The sequence below is a fragment of the Sceloporus occidentalis genome, unplaced genomic scaffold (genome assembly GCF_023333645.1).
Source record: "Sceloporus occidentalis isolate IW3139 unplaced genomic scaffold, rSceOcc1.0.p SCAF_111, whole genome shotgun sequence".
Classification (NCBI taxonomy): Eukaryota; Metazoa; Chordata; class Lepidosauria; order Squamata; family Phrynosomatidae; genus Sceloporus; species Sceloporus occidentalis.
In genome coordinates, this window is record NW_028317091.1 from 563,358 (window position 1) to 582,494 (window position 19,137).

At 52.0% G+C, this 19,137-nt stretch overlaps 1 protein-coding gene across 1 annotated transcript; it reads right to left on the bottom strand.

Moving 5' to 3' along the window:
* Positions 1 to 863: 863 nt before the first annotated feature.
* Positions 864 to 15,248, bottom strand: LOC149282676 (uncharacterized). The gene is made up of 9 exons (XM_089497944.1): positions 15,231 to 15,248; positions 14,379 to 14,505; positions 14,114 to 14,197; positions 13,787 to 13,891; positions 13,516 to 13,617; positions 12,725 to 13,015; positions 11,266 to 12,014; positions 5,742 to 5,778; positions 864 to 1,729 (listed from the first exon to the last, which is right to left on the bottom strand). The coding sequence occupies exons 1-9, from the start codon at positions 15,246 to 15,248 to the stop codon at positions 864 to 866; spliced, it is 2,379 nt and encodes a 792-aa protein (XP_089354070.1).
* Positions 15,249 to 19,137: the final 3,889 nt, after the last annotated feature.

Genomic DNA, 19,137 nt, shown 5'->3' on the forward strand with positions numbered 1-19,137 from the left:
CAATATAACCCAACACACAGCCATTAACCCCTCAAACATAACCCAACACACAGCCATTAACCCCTCAATATAACCCAACACACAGCCATTAACCCCTCAATATAACCCAACACACAGCCATTAACCCCTCAATATAACCCAACACACAGCCATTAACCCCTCAAATATACCCCAACACACAGCCATTAACCCCTCAATATAACCCAACACACAGCCATTACTGTTCAATAAAAAAACAGATTTGCGTAGATGTTTTTGGTGTTTAATGTTTTACAGTCAGTGGTCAGTTAATAGAAATTGCTTCACAAGCCCCCCCATGTTACATGGGGCTCCTGACTCGCCACCTGTGCATTCCCAAGCTGAAGAAACCATACTAACCCTAGAGATGGTCGCCATCTATCCAGGGGCATATATTTTTTTTCTTTATCACAATCTAGTCCTTGGGGATGAGTGTCCTACGAACGCCTGAATCATTCTGACCACCCCCCTGCGGTCACAGCTTTCTCGCCCTCTCCGTGGAACCCAAAGACACTCTGAACTAGCGAAAGATCAAGACGGAGACCGAGCCTAATCCTCTGCCTTTTATACCCCTAAGATCCACGGGGCAGGACGCCCCACGGCCACAGCTGATCCGACAGCTAAAAGCTGCCTCCGCAGGAATATTTGATAGGAATTAATAAATAACATGCAGGAAACTCCAAATAAATTACATTAAATTGTCAGAACCGAGAGGAACACTAATACATTGGATGAGATATTTATGTATCCCCCCCGGATGTGCTGAATCTCTGACGTTACGTACACAGGAATGCAAAGTCGAGTTTTCGGGAAGAGTTCAATTAATATTCCCGGCTGGAGGATGGTCAGGAAACCCCATCCTGTTCTGTGGCTTCCTTTGTATCCTGGCAATCTATGTTCCGGATTACTAGGTCGTCCTTCCACGACATGTCCTTGGTGGTCCCCACAGAGTCCTCGTACATTTTTCTCCAGAATGACTCCATCTTGCCCACGTGGACCCGTTGGTGTCGGACCAAGGTAGAGTGTTGGGTGAAGCTCTTCCCGCACTGGGTGCAGATATAAGGCCGGAAGCCGGTATGGATCTGCTGATGAGCCTTCAGGTTGGAGATCTTGCTGAACCCCTTTTGGCACACGTCGCACGTGTAGGGCTTCTCCCCAGTGTGTATCTTCTGGTGTCCTGTGAGGTGGGAATGTTCACTGAAACACTTGCCGCACTTGGCGCACTTATACGGCCTCTCGCCAGTATGCGTCCGTACGTGGTTGCTTAGGTGCCCCTTCTGGCTGAACGTCTTGTCGCACTCCGAACACTTGTACGGGCGGGCGCCGGAATGTTTCCTGCGATGGCGCACCAAGCTGGAGTGCTGGCTGAAACAGATCTCGCACTCCGGGCATTTGTATGGCTTCTCCCCCGTGTGGATCCTCTGGTGGACAATAAGGTTTGAATTCTCGCTGAAGCACTTCTCGCACATGTCGCACTTGTACCGCTTCTCCCCCGAGTGGACCCGGAGGTGGACAGTGAGGTGGGAGTTCTCACTGAAGGACTTGTCACACTTGGTGCATTTGAATGGACGTTCCCCCGTGTGAATCCGGCGGTGAGCCTTGAGGTGAGAGTTTCTGGTGAATCCGTTTCCGCACTCGGAGCACCGATATCGCTTCTCTTCCATCAGCATCAGGCGTTTCTTGCTGTGGACGCTGTAGTTTTCGTAGAAACCTCGGTCAAACTCACTTCGCGGGACTCTCTGCTGGTCCCGAATCATGAGAGAGGGAGGGTGCGTCAAGCTGCTCAGATATTTCTCAAACTCCAGAGCGTTTTCCAAAGTGTACTCCTGCGGCAGAGCCCGGTTCAGCGCGATTCCGGTTTCGGTAAAGAGGAACACGTTGTCTCCGTCGGGTCCGATCAGCGGCACCTGAGTGCCCAGCCTGCCACTCTCTGTGGCCGAAGGGGGGTCCGTGCTGGCGTCGCTTCCAGGCTCAACCTCTGGGCAAACAAACAGAGTAAAGGTTACCACACTGGGCTATGTTCACTAAAAAGCAAAGGATTGTCAGAATGTGACCTACAGACTGACCCTGCTGGGAGTAAATACCCGGAGGATCAATTCCTAAAAGATCCATTAACCAAGTACCGGCAGCCGGAAGGAGAGGACTTCTACTCATTATAATGATGGACTTTTAACGAGCTAATTAACACCAAGCAGTTAGAGAGGTGATTTGGTCCCATTAGGGAACGGATAATGTGTTTTTGATAAAGCAATAAACGGCACTGGATGGCAGGAGTCTGCATGTCCGGCGGCTGCTGCTATGCTGATGGCTCACTGATCCCTGGGCATTACTGCCCCTTAAATAAACAATTTTAGAGCGACGGGGACACGGCAGTAAGATGTCATATCAGCTGAGCGTCCACTCACTGGTGGGGTCATCCATTTGATCGACGTTGTCTTCAGACTCCGTCTTGCAGCTCACAGACCTTGTCTCCTCATCCTCGATCTCCTTCAGACCGGACAGAGACTCCTGCTCCTCTTCCTCCCGTTTGACCGCCACCGGCCGGGGCTGAGTGGGAGACGTGGCTGGTAAACAAACGACACTCGTGAAGGCATTGCACTGACATATAATAGATGGCCTTGCGTGCGAGTATGACTACAATGCGTATCGTTACCTCTGTCCTCACACTCCGGCTCCGAGTAATACGGTGCCTCCCCGAGCTTGACTTTCATGGGATGTTCCGGTTTGCGCGTGCGACTTCCTGCCATGAGATCATGGAGATTAAGTGGATTTATCACGGCACAAATCTCACCTGAAAACCTTACACAAACAATCGACACGTTAACGCGTTTACTCCCGGATCCGGATTCTTCATTAAGCCGGGACAAGCCTGCATTATCTGGGGATCGGGCTACGGTCTTCTGCTCTACCAAGACAATAAAACGCGAGCTATTTCCCGCTACGACTGCTGCGTAAAGTAACACACGGGGAGGAACTAAAGAAATCGCGCGGTGAGTGGACACTTACCTCTGGGAGAGTCGGTCGGGGGCTGCGCTCTCGCTCTGTCGGTGGAGTTTTTATGAACGGTCCGCTTCTCCTGTTCAATCCGCAGCAAAATATCAGGCACCAGCACGGCACTGCCTGGCAGAGAACATCGGCATAAAACACCCGCCGGCAACGTGATCGGCTCCAACACACGCAGCACAACACGAGCCGCGGCACGCAGCCGGATGGTAGCCCCGCTCTCCGCTAGAGCCGCACACTCGGTGGCACCGGACACCGTGTCCCCTCGTTACGTTTTGTCCCTCTCAGACTCACTCACTTGTGGAACGGCTCTCCCGCCATCTTTTGTCTTGTGAATTCTCCAACTTCACCAGCAGGTCTGGATTCAGGATCCTGTAGCCTGCAAGATACCGTCACAAATACACAGCTGTTCAAAAGTTTGGGGTCACTCGGCTGTTTTCATGGGAAACAACGAGATTTCTGGCTGTAACGTAATTACAAAAGGGTTTCTAACCATCAATTAGCCTTTTAACCTTAAACCTGGATCAGCGAACACAACGTGCCATTGGAACACAGGAGTGATGGGAGTGATAAAGGGCCATTGGAACGCAGGAGTGATGGGAGTGATAAAGGGCCATTGGAACACAGGAGTAATGGGAGTGATAAAGGGCCATTGGAACCCAGGAGTGATGGGAGTGATAAAGGGCCATTGGAACCCAGGAGTGATGGGAGTGATATTGGAACACAGGAGTGATGGGAGTGATAAAGGGCCATTGGAGCACAGGAGTGATGGGAGTGATAAAGGGCCATTGGAACACAGGAGTGATGGGAGTGATAAAGGGCCATTGGAACAGGAGTGATAAAGGGCCATTGGGACACAGGAGTGATGGGAGTGATAAAGGGCCATTGGAACCCAGGAGTGATGGGAGTGATAAAGGGCCATTGGAACCCAGGAGTGATGGGAGTGATATTGGAACACAGGAGTGATGGGAGTGATAAAGGGCCATTGGAGCACAGGAGTGATGGGAGTGATAAAGGGCCATTGGAGCACAGGAGTGATGGGAGTGATAAAGGGCCATTGGAACACAGGAGTGATAAAGGGCCATTGGAACCCAGGAGTGATGGGTGTGATAAAGGGCCATTGGAACACAGGAGTGATGGGAGTGATAAAGGGCCATTGGAGCACAGGAGTGATGGGAGTGATAAAGGGCCATTGGAACCCAGGAGTGATGGGAGTGATATTGGAACACAGGAGTGATGGGAGTGATAAAGGGCCATTGGAGCACAGGAGTGATGGGAGTGATAAAGGGCCATTGGAACAGGAGTGATAAAGGGCCATTGGGACACAGGAGTGATGGGTGTGATAAAGGGCCATTGGGACACAGGAGTGATGGGTGTGATAAAGGGCCATTGGAACCCAGGAGTGATGGGAGTGATAAAGGGCCATTGGAACCCAGGAGTGATGGGTGTGATAAAGGGCCATTGGGACACAGGAGTGATGGGAGTGATAAAGGGCCATTGGAACCCAGGAGTGATGGGAGTGATAAAGGGCCATTGGAACACAGGAGTGATGGGAGTGATAAAGGGCCATTGGAACACAGGAGTGATGGGAGTGATAAAGGGCCATTGGAACACAGGAGTGATGGGAGTGATAAAGGGCCTCTGTACGCCTATGAAGAGATTCCATTAAAATTCAGCCATTTCCAGCTGCAATAGTCAATTACAACGTTAACCCTGTGTCTGCTACACCAACACCCAAACACCAGTACAGGTTCTGCCACACTGAACCCCGCCCCCTCGAACATCACGCCCAGGAACACAGCGGAGTCACATGATTTTACATCACTTTCCTTGCGGGACTGTGCCGGAAATCTGCAGTTCAGGTAAGGAGGCAGGCGGGATTGGCCACACACGTGGCGGGAGCGGGCGGGATTGGCCACAAAATCATGGGAGCGGGATTAAAAAACCAGTCTCGCGCAGGGCTCTAGCCTGGAGCTGCAGCTCCAACGTTAATCCGGCCCTGACGGAGTCCCAACATCCGCTACACCCAGGCGGCGGGGCGGAGGATTCTTACCCAGATCTCGGAGGACCGTGTGGATTTCTTTCATGGCGTTTCTGTACAGCTCCCGCTGCCACTCCTCCATGATGCCCCAGTCGTCTTCATCAAAACACGCCGCCACGTCGTGGAACGTCACAGTCACCTGACAAAGGGGGGGGAGGACACGTGTTACATGCGTGTATTCCAAGCAAGCAGTCTGCCTCTACACCCTACTAGGCCTGGGGGAGGGGGATGATGTCTAACATGTCTGTGCTACCCCGCTGTTAACCCTTCAGGTTTATTTTACTGGCCCCTCTAAAATTCCTGCACCCCATCCAATGAAGCTGTAGAGTGTGGCCCTCGCTGGTGGTTGTACCGGCGGACGGGGTAACTAGGGGGCAGACTTCGCTGGTGGTTGTACCGGCGGACGGGGTAACTAGGGGGCAGACTTCGCTGGTGGTTGTACCGGCGGACAGGGTAACTAGGGGGCAGACTTCGCTGGTGGTTGTACCGGCGGAAGGGGTAACTAGGGGGCAGACTTCGCTGGTGGTTGTACCGGCGGAAGGGGTAACTAGGGGGCAGACTTCGCTGGTGGTTGTACCGGCGGACGGGGTAACTAGGGGGCAGACTTCGCTGGTGGTTGTACCGGCGGAAGGGGTAACTAGGGGGCAGACTTCCCACCGGCGGTCCAGCCCGGTCTCACCATCGCAGACATCGAGCCGCATTTTCTTCTCTCCGTTCCGGTTTTGCGGTTTTCCATCTGGGAGGTGAAATCGGACGGCGGCTTCTCGATTCTGCCGACAAACAAACCGGCGGTGAGAAATAATTGGGGAGGGAGGCAGGGGAGACCCACAAATGGTTCATACGGTGCATAAAGAGTTAACTCCACGCATGAGATAAAAAGTCCTCCTCTTACTGCATTGGGCTGAATGCACTCAGCGAGTAACGGGGGGGGGGGTCACCCCAAAACACGGGACCCCCGGGGCCACGGGTAACTAACGGGTTCTAACAAGGAGCTCACTGATGGGGGGGGCAGCTTGTAAATAATTAATGGCGGATTAGATTGTCAGCTCTGAGGATGCACTTCCTTTAGTCTGTTTTCACAAATTCAGCATCTGATTTAATTTGTCAGCTCTTGGGCCCAGAAGGCTCTGATGATGTCATCTGGTTAATTGCTAATTAGATTGCAAGCTCCTGGGCTAAGCAGGTATACAGGCAATTAGATAGTATGCTCCTGAGTTCAGCAGGTATATGTATAATTAGATTGCAAGCTCCTGGGCTCAACTGGTATATGTGTAATTCGATTGCAAGCTCCTGGGCTCAGCTGGTATATGGGCAATTATATAGTATGCTCCTGGGCTCAGCAGGTATATGTATAATTAGATTGCAAGCTCCTGGGCTCAGCTGGTATATGTGTAATTAGATTGCAAGCTCCTGGGCTCAGGTGGTATATGTATAATGAGATTGCAAGCTCCTGGGCTCAGCTGGTATATGTGTAATTAGATTGCAAGCTCCTGGGCTCAGGTGGTATATGTGCAATTAGACTGTGAGCTCCTGGGCTCAGCAGGTTCTCCTGTGATGCGAGACCAGCAGGCTTATTTCTAATGAGACTGTTAGCTCCTTGGCCCAGCACGTGTCGCCGGGAGTCAGATTCTTGCAGCAGTTCCCTGTCAGCCGACACGCCCCCAGCTTTTAACAAATTAACTCACCCGGCTGTCAATGAAAGCCACCGTAGAAGCCTTTTCTGAAGCCACCGGAACCGGAAATAATGTCCGTGCGTGAAGCAAAGCGCAAGCGCAAGCGCCACACAAAGACGCCAGCAAGGAAAGGGTAAATCGCGCTTGCGCAGAGACGCTACTGCGCTTCGATTCAGCTGTGAGGAGCAACGCGAGAGCGCCATGTTACCAACAACCACATAGTAACCCCGCGTTTATACCGCGACATGTATGTCGCACAGTGACTAAAAGTAGCAAGTGCCGCCCTACCAGCGGGAATACGGTAACCTGACCCAGCTAGACAATATTAGGACACTCGCTCATCAGGTGATTGGCGCCGAGTCCCTGCTGCAATTAACCCTTCACACAGAGGAGGCCTTTCAATTCACATACAGTGGGGATCAGGGGCGCTTACAGAACCCGTGGTCTGTCCCCGATGCCCCCCACACACCATCAGGCAGGCTGCTTGAGGGCATTGACAGGCTGTTTGGGGGCAAATATGGCGCTGGAATCCTATTACAAATTACATGAGCAGTTTCAGAGAATTAACCCCTCGATTACAAGACATGAGCAGTTTCAAAGAATTAACAACCCTCTTACCAGAAATGAACAGTTTCGGAGGATTAACCCCTCTGTTACCAAACATGATCAGTTTCAGGGAATTAACAACCTTATTACCAGAAATGAACAGTTTCAGAGGATTAACCCCTCTGTTACCAGACATAAGCAGTTTCAGAAAACGAATGTCTCTATTGCCAGACATAAGCAGTTTCACAGAATTAACCCCTTTATTACCAGGCATGAGCAGTTTCACGGAATTAACCCCTTTATTACCAGGCATGAGCAGTTTCATGGAATTAACCCCTTTATTACCAGGCAGGAGCAGTTTCAGAGAACGAATGCCTCTATTGACAGACCAGGGCCGTAGGAAGGGTGAGGCGAGAGAGGCACTCTCCCGCCCGATCAGCAGCTGCAGCCTGCAGGACTGGTTGGGGAGATCACGGTTCCCCTCTTACGGTCCCAACATTAGGAAGCGCGGGGTCTGTCACTTCAGACCTCAGCTTCTGTGCTCCCTAATCATTACACGCTGAGAAATGATGCAGAGCGGAGGGATGTGATGTCATCCCCAGCGCATAGTGATTAGGGAGCACTAAAGCAGAGCTTTGGAATGGTAGACCTTGTGCTCCCACGGATAGTGAGAAAGAGGTGTATGGGCAGGTGTGTATAAGAGCAGTGTAGGTATTTGTGTGTTTGTAAGCTGGTATGTGTGTGTAAAGGCAGGGGTTTGTAAGGGCAGTGTATGTGCATATGTGTGTGTAAAGGCGGGGGTTTGTAAGGGCAGTGTATGTGTATATGTGTGTTAATGGGCAGGTGTCACGTGCGGGGTCCATACAGACGACTGTAATGACCCACAGCGCCCAATGGAATTTCAGGAGTCACCATGCAGGAGCGGAGACACAGGGCCAGATACAGGGTAACCACACTTCCCCGAGTGTTGGGCCATCAGGATCGCGTGGCTACCTCAACATTGTAAGCTTGCGAGCCGGGCTCTCTCCACCTAATGTATCGGTTTGTCTTAGTCTGTCAATTCTCGTCTTGTCAGACCCCTTCAATATATGTATTGTATTAAGCGCTGCGTACACTGTTGGCGCCGTATAAATAAAAAATAATAATAATACATACCAGGATGCTGAAATAGCAGCGGGAGGTATCCAGTACAGATAACAGGATATAGAGATATCTTGCAGCTAAGGACAGAAAAGGCAGGACAGAGCCAAAGGAGTAAATACAGGAATACAGGTTACAGGGACAGGATACACACAAGATCCGACGTAAATAGGACAGGACACCCCTCTACCCGGGGCTCAGGACAGGACACCCCTCTGCCGGGGCTCAGGACAGGACACCCCTCTGCGGGGGCTCAGGACAGGACACCCCTCTGCGGGGGCTCGGGACAGGACACCCCTCTGCGGGGGCTCGGGACAGGACACCCCTCTGCCGAGGCTCAGGACAGGACACCCCTCTACCCGGGGCTCAGGACAGGACACCCCTCTGCGGGGGCTCAGGACAGGACACCCCTCTGCGGGGGCTCGGGACAGGACACCCCTCTGCGGGGGCTCGGGACAGGACACCCCTCTGCCGAGGCTCAGGACAGGACACCCCTCTACCCGGGGCTCAGGACAGGACACCCCTCTGCGGGGGCTCGGGACAGGACACCCCTCTGCGGGGGCTCGGGACAGGACACCCCTCTGCGGGGGCTCGGGACAGGACACCCCTCTGCCGAGGCTCAGGACAGGACACCCCTCTACCCGGGGCTCAGGACAGGACACCCCTCTGCGGGGGCTCAGGACAGGACACCCCTCTGCGGGGGCTCGGGACAGGACAACAGAGTACAGGCCTGATAAGACTGACCAGATTACTAAACCCTGCTAAACTTGAGGAGTTTGAAATGGAAAAAGCGGGACCACATCTGGAATACGTGTTGTTTTTTTCGTTTCCATGCACTTTTTTTTACCACCAGCCTTTAATTTTGCAGTAGTATTTTTTGTATTTGTGTTTTCCCCACACACGTTGTACTTTAGGTATGAATTTACAGCTCCTGGTATATGTCGCTGTCACACAACATCTCCTGAGTACAGCGATACCCCACATGCATGGGTTTGTCAAGTTTTTGGGGGGCAAAAGGGTCACATTTGGGACGTGTGCATTTATCAAATTCAAAATTATATGGTGTAATGCTCGTATGGAAGAACTGTTATAATTGAGATAAACACTAATTTTAGGACTTGCTCATAAAAATATTTATATATATATTTACATTTTTTGGAACTGGAAGGTCCCCCAATGGTGAGATCAGTGGAAAATTATTTTTACATGTAACTTTTTTTTGGGGGGGGGGGGGATTAGTGAGCTGGGCTCCATTGACTTGCATGGTTGAAAGCAGTACCTGTATTCAACCTGCAAGGGGAGCCAGAGTTCTCAGGAGGGTCTGGAAAGAGCCTCTTGGAAACTTTGGCAACTTTATTTTCCTGGCACGTCGCTATGTGATTGTTATTGCGTGACGTGCCTCGACCATTAATTGTTGTCAAGGGGTTAAACTATCCATTATACAGGGCAAGCCAAGTCTTTCTGTGAGAGCTTACTGAAGGAGCTGAAACAACTCTTAAGGCAGCTCTCCTCATTACAGACCCCAAAGACATGACATGGACAGCCCGAAGGGGGAGCCACCCTTACAAAAAAAAATACTGCAGTTTTTCTGAAGTAATACTGATGTTTTTTGGACATGAAAAAACTGCAATACTGCACTTTTACTTCACATTTACTGCATTTGTACTTCACTGTACTGCAGTTATTTTTGTACGGAAGTACAAATGCAATAAAGCTACAGTACTTTGAAGTACAACTGTAGGTTTGCAGTATAAAAAAAAAAAGTGCGGTAAATGTGCAGTAAAAGTGCAGTACAGTGAAGTACAAATGCAGTAAAAGTGCAGTACTGCAGTATTACTTCAGAAAAACTGCAGTAATTTTCCGTAAGGGCGTGGCGAGAGGGCGGGGCCTGCTGGGTTCTGTTAATTCTGATCCTGCGTAAGACGCTGTCCGAGACGCTCCTCTTACTGCGTGCTGAGGATCAGACCAGGGTCTCGTAACGGTATTTTATCACCATTCTCGTGCGGGCGCCACTTACCCGTCTATCCCATGGGGCTCAATGGGGGGCAGATGGGCCATAAAGTGGACCACAAGTGGCATCTCACGTAAACAGTGTTTTATAGGAAGAAACTGGCTCCATTTAACCACCAGAACAGAGAGATGGCTTAAGGGGGATTATTCTGTCTCCGGTGTGACTTTAGGCGCCGTACAAAGCCCATGCCGGCATAACCTTCATTAAATGACCCCCCCCCCTAGTTAATGTTTAGTTAACGAAGCCCCCTGCTGGTAAAGACGGACCTCACACGGACACCTCCATCTCTGGCCGCCTCGTCTATTACTTTTGATGTCAATTTTTGTTCATTGTTACCGCGTCGTGTTTTTTCGTACTACCCAGAAACCTATTTTTCATGAGAAAATCAATTTAATGGCAAAAAAAAGCTATTTGTGTTAAAAGAGCATGAATGCGTTCATTGGAAACGGCTGCTATAGGGGCAGAAAGGCAGACGCCTCGCAGAGTTTCGTTAAAATGAGCCTGTCCGGCTGCGCTCAGATAATGGAACCTATGCGTAAGTGATACGGCGAAACTCAAAATGTTTGCCCCTTTTACCCCACTATTGGATGCTGCGTGGAAAGAGAGCCAGCTACGCGCAGGCTTCGATACGCGAAACAGCTGAGCCCAGACCTACATATACAGCTAAAGGTCTTCTTCAGGAATCTAACAGAGCAAAGGCTCTCCTTGGTGCAGATCCCCAGCAGGAAGCACCGCGGATGACCCCACAGCGTGAAAGACCACCTGCGCAGAGCACACCTTGCTTATCGAGATGCTAGGAAGTGGTCGGGGTAAATTCAGCAGTCTTCGGTGTGGTGGTTCCTTTCGTGGACCCGTAAGTTAGACTTCTGGTGGAAGCTCTTGTCGCAGTGTTTGCATTTGTAGGGTCGCTCCCCCGTGTGCGTCCTCTGATGGTCCTTCAGATTGGACTTCTTGCGGAAGTATTTCCCGCACGTGGCGCACTGGTACGGCTTCTCGCCCGTGTGGATCCGCTGGTGCCGCGCAAAGCTGGAATTGTCCCGGAAACACTTCTCGCACTCGGGGCATTTGTAGGGCCGCTCGCCCGTGTGGGTCCGCAGGTGGATCTTCAGGTGGGAGCTGCGGATGAAGCTCTTCTCGCAGTCCGTGCACTTGTAGGGCCGCTCCCCGGTGTGCGTCCTCATGTGCACCTGGAAGCTGGAATTGTTGCAGAACGTTTTTCCGCACACGCTACAGATAATAAACGTCTGCCCCCTTTGCTGGAAGCCGAACCCCTTCGCAAAGGCCGAGAACGGGAAGATCTCCTCGCCGCCGCGGGCCGGAGCGTAAGGAAACTTAACGCCGGTCAAGCTGGACTCGCACTCCATTAACAAGCGAGGCAGTCGGGGGCCTGCGCTCTCTTTGGGTTCACTTTGCTTGTTTTGGTTGGAGTTATGAAGAGCAGCGATGGGTTTTATTTGGCGAGCTACGCCTTTCCGCCTTCGCGTCCTGACTCGATGAGCCGGATCCGGGGTTTCTTCGCCGGTCGGGCTCCGGGATCTCAGTCTCACTTTGTCCGGACTCCATACCTGGACGGCCTCTTGAGCTGTAAAAAAATAAATAAAATGGCTGTAACAGCTTTAAATCTGAACAGGAACCACCAGCCATCATATGTACTTTCACGCACATGACTGCCGAGCAGTCCCTGTAAATTGTCACGCGTGCGCACGAAGTAGAAACAGGCTCAACTCATTCATACGCCCGCGCGGTGTACTCGCTTCCCGTCAGCGCTGTCTCAGCGATAGCTCCGGGGCCGGTCCGAGGTGATAGGGCTCCAAGGGTCCGAGCTTCTTCCATAATCAATTTGATTTGCTTCTTCAGGACTAATTATACTCACTGGGAGGGGGGGGGGGGGTGTTATTTAACAAAAAATAAATGTTAACAGATTTTCTTTTTTGGGGGGGGGGGGATTCTCATGTAGGGGGATGTTGGAATGAACACAGATGCTTCGTGGCCCCCGGTGCGGGAAGGCGAGATCTATCGTCTTAAGATTAGTTTGGCTATTAGCAGCATATTTATGAAGCCGGATTTTGCGAGCTTGAGGTTCTTTGCTATCCTCTGTATGAAATAAACACGAGGGCCGCTTATAATTCCCTCGCAGCAGCGGGGCGGCCGGCTCGTCAGTGAATGCGCATGAACCGCAACCATAGAGGGAACGCAGACCGGAGAATTAGAGCGCACCACGAGCTACGGCCCCGAGGAAGACTCGTGTGTTATGGACGGGCGCGGAACAAACCCGCTCTAAAAACCTCTTACCTGAAGCCGGGCCGTTAATGGCGTCTTCATGATCCTCTGCGGCAGAGTCCATCTCGCTCTTCACCACTACAGTGTAGGGCGCTTCCCCAACGCAACGTTCTGCGAAAACACGAGAGGTGCTTAAGCATCGTGTGTGCAGCCCCCGGCCTGTCTGTTCCGCGTTAGTAGAGCGCAGCCCCCGGCCTGTCTGTTCCGCGTTAGTAGAGCGCAGCCCCCGGCCTGTCTGTTCCGCGTTAGTAGAGCGCAGCCCCCGGCCTGTCTGTTCCGCGTTATTAGAGCGCAGCCCCCGGCCTGTCCATTACACGTTATTAGAGCGCAGCCCCCAGTCTGTCCGTTACACGTTAGTAGAGCGCGGCCCCCGGACTGTCTGTTACACGTTATTAGAGCGCAGCCCCCGGTCTGTCTGTTACACGTTAGTAGAGCGCAGCCCCCGGTCTGTCCGTTATGCGTTATTAGAGCGCAGCCCCCAGTCTGTCCGTTACGCGTTATTAGAGCGCAGCCCCCGGTCTGTCCGTTATGCGTTATTAGAGCGCAGCCCCCAGTCTGTCCGTTACGCGTTATTAGAGCGCAGCCCCCAGTCTGTCCGTTACGCGTTATTAGAGCGCAGCCCCCGGTCTGTCCGTTATGCGTTATTAGAGCGCAGCCCCCGGTCTGTCTGTTACACGTTAGTAGAGCGCAGCCCCGGGTCTGTCCGTTATGCGTTATTAGAGCGCAGCCCCCAGTCTGTCCGTTACGTGTTATTAGAGCGCAGCCCCCGGTCTGTCCGTTACACGTTATATAGCACCGATTACCTGGGCTCGCGCTCTCGTTGCTCTCCTCCGTCTGGGAGTCATACGCCGGGCTGTACGCCTCCTCTTCTTGCTTAACATTCAGGTAAAGGTTGGATCCGCAAACTTGTAAAACACAAAGTAAGAGCGTTAACCCCTCGGACGGCTCTGATCCCATCTCTACAGCCGAGCATCGCGGGGCAGGAGCATCGCGGGGCAGGAGCATCGCGGGGCAGGAGCATCGCGGGGCAGGAGCATCGCGGGGCACCTCACTGCGCGGGGACCAAACACTCACCCGAATCTCGTTTCACATCCGCTTCAGAGCTGCTGAGCTCGCCGGAGGTCGTGGACTCGCCGTGATAATTTACCCTCAATAGGATATCAGGCGCAAAACACGAGTCTGCAAACACAAACAGCCGCGTTTAGGCGTAGAGCCGAGGCGCTCCATGCAGCGGTGCGAGCCCTTTCATACACGGCTACGAGGGGGCAACGCGGACGCGGTCTGAGTAACACGATCAATAATATAACGATCGGCCGTGTATTATATGTGTATATATATATATATATATATATATATATATAATATTCAGTAAGGGGGGCGGGGCAGACGCTGGAAATTTACCCTCCTTGGGGCTCCTGGACTGGCGGCTCGGCTCGTCCTTCCTCACTACCCGGAAAAGGATTTCCGAATTCTCGATGTGGTATCCTGGAGAGGAAAAGAGAAACCCGAGTCTACTTAATTGTGCGAGACATCATGCAACTCTGCATACAGCCAGCCAATCGCGGCATGCGCAAACCCGGCCAAGCGGCCAATCGCGGCGCGCGCAAACCTGTCTAAGCGGCCAATCGTGGTTGTAGCAATGTCCCCTACAGCAGCAAAAACATACCCAGGTCCTGCAGGACGCTGTGGATTTCCCGCATCACTTTCTTGTACAGATCCTTCTGCCACGGCTCCAGAAGATCCCATTCCTGCTGCGAGAACGAGGCAGCCACGTCCGAGAACGAGACGGAGGCCTGGAGGAGCATATAATGAGCCAACGGAAACCGGCGCCCCCGCGGAACAGCCAACATATTCTCCCCCCGGCGCTTTACATTGCATATGAACCCCCCCACCCCACCCCCATATGCACATCACCCCCGCACCCCACCCCCATATGCACATCACGGCTGGCTTAGCAGACGCGGCGCGCAGGAGTTTGTTTAGACCCCTCATGCGTAGAAAGCGCTCCACCGACTTCACTCTCCTTCCACTAATTATCTGCTTCACGCAGTCATCGGTGGCAAGAACAGTCGGACCATGTGGAAGGAGGGCAGCTACAGCAGCAGGGCTGCATCTTCTGTGACAGCTAAGCGATTTATAGTATTTCAACAGCTGTAGTTTTTGCCCCATAATATAAAGTTTTCAGGCAGCTGCATATCAGCCATTTGTATGATTCTCGCTCTTTTATTTGATCCCCGATCTACTAAACACCGCGACTCCTTATCATACTGCCTGTGGGGAAAGATAGAATGGCTCAGTCTTAATCACCCAGTTGGACTCTCTGACTAATGAAAGTCTATGGAGGAACGGACTTCATTAGCATCGCCATAAAGCATCAGCTCAGTGTGAGGACACATGACTGACAGCAATGGCGGCCTGCAAATAACCCCAATGACCTTCATAATAATGGATGTCCTCCACGGCTCAGCTTTAACCAATACCCCGAGACGCTGCACCGGGGGCTGGAGAGGTAACGTACCCGCTGAGGTGCATTCATCGTGACGTCTCTTCTCTGACCAGGGCCGCGGCTCGCTTACCTGTACCTGAAAGACAACATGGACACCGATTACATGGCGAGGCCAGCGCAAAGGGTTAATCAAAGAGACGCCACTGTATGGGAATGTGAACGGGAGACTGATGTGTTCACCATGAAAGAGACACTTAGACAAAACACGCCGCTCTCCAGTAAAAGAACCTTTCATAGTTTTATATTCCACAGCAACGACCAATCAGTAACTGCTATTGTATCACATGGCAATTAAGCGTCCCCACCTCCTGCATGGTGGGGGTTGAGTGAGAAGGCGGAAGACTGCCAACCAAAAGAGTGTTACAATAGCCCAGGAGGGAAACAACAAGGGGATAAAGCAGGGTTTTTGTGGCGGGTGAGGAGCGGGCAGACAGATGGTTTTTAGGTGGAAGCGGCAGGATCCGGCGAGGGACTGAATGTGAGGCTTAAATCAGGGATGACCCCAAGGCATCGGGTCCGGTTAGCGGGAGAGACAGTTGTGTTGTTTATGGAGAATTCTGGTTCCGGGGTGGAGATGGAAGCTACCGCGTGATGTCAAGGAGAAGAGCAGACAGTTGGAGACCCCGGGACATGATGGCACACAAGCTTTAATAAGGACTGGGCTCTGACCCCAGGGCAGAAGAGGCGGGATACAGCCGGTGCATCCACCCTCCCTCACCCCGGGGCAGTAGTTTATCCAAATCCCCCGCGATCACCAGCACGCACGTTTGCAAACTTCAGCTGCTTAATGCTCAGATAAGGATAGAGACATCTCCCCCAGCCGCAGATAACCACCCCTCCCTGCAGATAATTACCCCCGACGGCCCCTCCCCAGCAGCTTCAAGGACATTGACTCATGTAACCCCCATCTAGTAACCCAGCTAAGAGCATCACTTGAAACCACAATTTACTGCCACTGATCCATTTTGCAGATTGAAAGAGTAAATAACACAAAACCTTCACTTTTCCTGTCACTGATTTCTAGGTCTAGACAGTTTTGTCCTCTGAAGTGACTACAAATTCGCACCACACACACACACCAGGACAGGGTCCGTCACACTGACACCCCAAACACGCACACCAGGACAGTCTCTGCCACACCGACACCCAGATACACACACACACACACACCAGGACAGGCTCTGCCACGCCACGACAAACACAAACACATACACCAGGACAGGCTCTGCCACACCGACACCCAGATACACACACACACACACACACACACCAGGACAGGCTCTGCCACACCACGACAAACACACACACCAGGACAGGCACTGCCCCACTGACACCCGCATCCGGATGGGCTAAACTAACAATTTGTTTCCTACACTGCTTATGTGTTTTTGCCCCCTAGTGTATCACCCCCAGCCAGCCCTATCTGTATTTATGCCCCCAGCCTGCCCCTCCCTTTAATGTGATGCCGCATTGTGTATTTACACCCCCAGCCAGCCCCACATTGTATATTTTTCCCACCAGACAGCCCCCCCTTTAGTAATGATTTATGTGATGCCCAGCCAGCACCCCCTTGTGAATGAATGCCCCCACACCCTTGCGTATTGCCCCCAGCCAGCTCCCCCCTTTAGTATCAGCCCTAGCACCCAGATTGGAAGCATAGGACTTGCCATCTTTGCCCCCAAAACAGCCTGCCTGTGGCATCTGTGCCTTCAAATATCCTCCCTGTGCCATGCTCCCCCACTTACATATCCATGCTATCATACACATATCCATTCACAAATATCCATTCACTCCTTTACAGATACTCATTCATTTCCTCATTCACTGCCACGGGGGGGGGTGCACGACTAAAACAAATTACCCCAGGCGTGCTGTATATGGGGTATTATTACATCATATGTACCGGCGTGCTGCATATTGGGTACTATTACCCCAGGCGTGCTCTATATGGGGTATTATTGCATCAGATGTCCCGGCGTGCAGCATATTGGGAACTATTACCCCAGGCGTGCGGTATATGGGGGATTATTATATCAGGTGCCCCGGCGTGCAGAATATCGGGTACTATTACCCCAGGCGTGCTGTATATGGGGTATTATTACATCAGATGTCCCGGCGTGCAGCATATCGGGTACTATTACCCCAGGCGTGCGGTATATGGGGTATTATTACATCAGATGTCCCGGCGTGCAGCATATCAGGTACTATTACCCCAGGCGTGCGGTATATGGGGGATTATTACATCAGGTGCCCCGGCGTGCAGAATATCGGGTACTATTACCCCAGGCGTGCTGTATATGGGGTATTATTACATCAGATGTCCCGGCGTGCAGCATATCGGGTACTATTACCCCAGGCGTGCGGTATATGGGGTATTATTACATCAGATGTCCCGGCGTGCCGCATATCGGGTACTATTACCCCAGGTGTGCAGTATATCGGTTATGCTCAGACATTCAGTACATCGGGTATTATCACCCATGGCATGCATTATTCAGAGCCATATTACCCCAGGCCTGTGGTAAATAGGGTATTATTACTCTGGCTGCCCCTGGCATGGGGTACACTGGCACTCGCTCTATATGTCACACTAATCACTGGAATGCTGGCCTCCTGGCAGGCTGTAGATATTCCCTGTGTCGGGTTAAGGAGCCCTGGCCGCATGTCCCCCCGCGGCACCCGTACACACACACATATACACATATATATATGTTACATGTAACAAGCAATCCTCACCCTCAGCTCCGGAAAAACAGGCGCAGAACCGACCCCTTACTGATCATGCGCAATACACACCGCCTCCGCTGAGCCGTTCCGTCCCTACCGCGCATGCCCATCTCCTGCCTCATCGCAAGCTTGCTCGGGCCGCGTCTTGTACAGCGCAGGCGCACTGAGACCCTAAGCCCCAGCCTTAAACAAAGCTATAATCATCAGAGACAAAGCTTGCAGCTCTCTAGAAACAGCAGTATTACAACTCTCATGATGCTTTCCTGGGGTAGCCATTAGCCGTAGCGTTGACGTTAGCTATCCATTGGACATTTTGCCAGGACTAATGCTAGACAAACATCAGTTCACCTGCAGACGTGTCGTATTCCTGCTTCAATTAATTTTGACCAGTGTTTTGACAGAGAACCCTTGCTACCTCTTGTTGGAAACCCGACACGTTGCCACTGTCGCTGAACGTTGGGATCCCTTATTATTAAAATGCCCTCTGCTGAGCCACGATCTTCCGAACGGTCTGGATACTGGGTGCCTCCGACAGCATGGCTCCTAATTAGCGACATAATAATATAGCGCCTGCATTATGTCTCTTGTATTTACACCTTATAGGCCTTGCCACTCCGAGCTGAGTTTAAAACACACAAGGTGCAATACAGTTTGACCATCAATGACGCGTCAGCGGCCATGTTGTTGGAGACTCGGGACATAGAACGGAAGTTTATGTCGGTGTCACCATAATCTCTGCGCGGTGTAAGTGCCCAGCTCTACAATCATTGAAACCCTCCACAGCCCTCCTGCCAATACCCTACATGGCGGAGTGTGCTTCTCTAGCCACATAAAAGTAGTAGCGTCACTTCCGACGGGTGCCTTGTCCATGCCAGTGCTCGGCTCATCTCTCCTGGCACCTAGCATGACGTCATGTCACCTCACCTGCTCTCGCAGTGATGTCACCGCTGGCTGAGAAGTGAGTAGCCTTGTGGGACAGTGAAGGGTGGGCAATAGCACAAAGAGGGTTAATCTCACTGTGACCAGAGCTGCCAGGTGCCCGTGCCAGGTGTGCCAGTCCCTCGGTATAATATAAACCCCTCTGAAGTCCTACTTTACAGCCGCAGTAACCAGTCCAGGCAATTCCCAGTTTCATGGGAACTACAACTCCCATGGTTCCCAGCTGCCGCTTGGCCAGATACCGGCTGGCTGT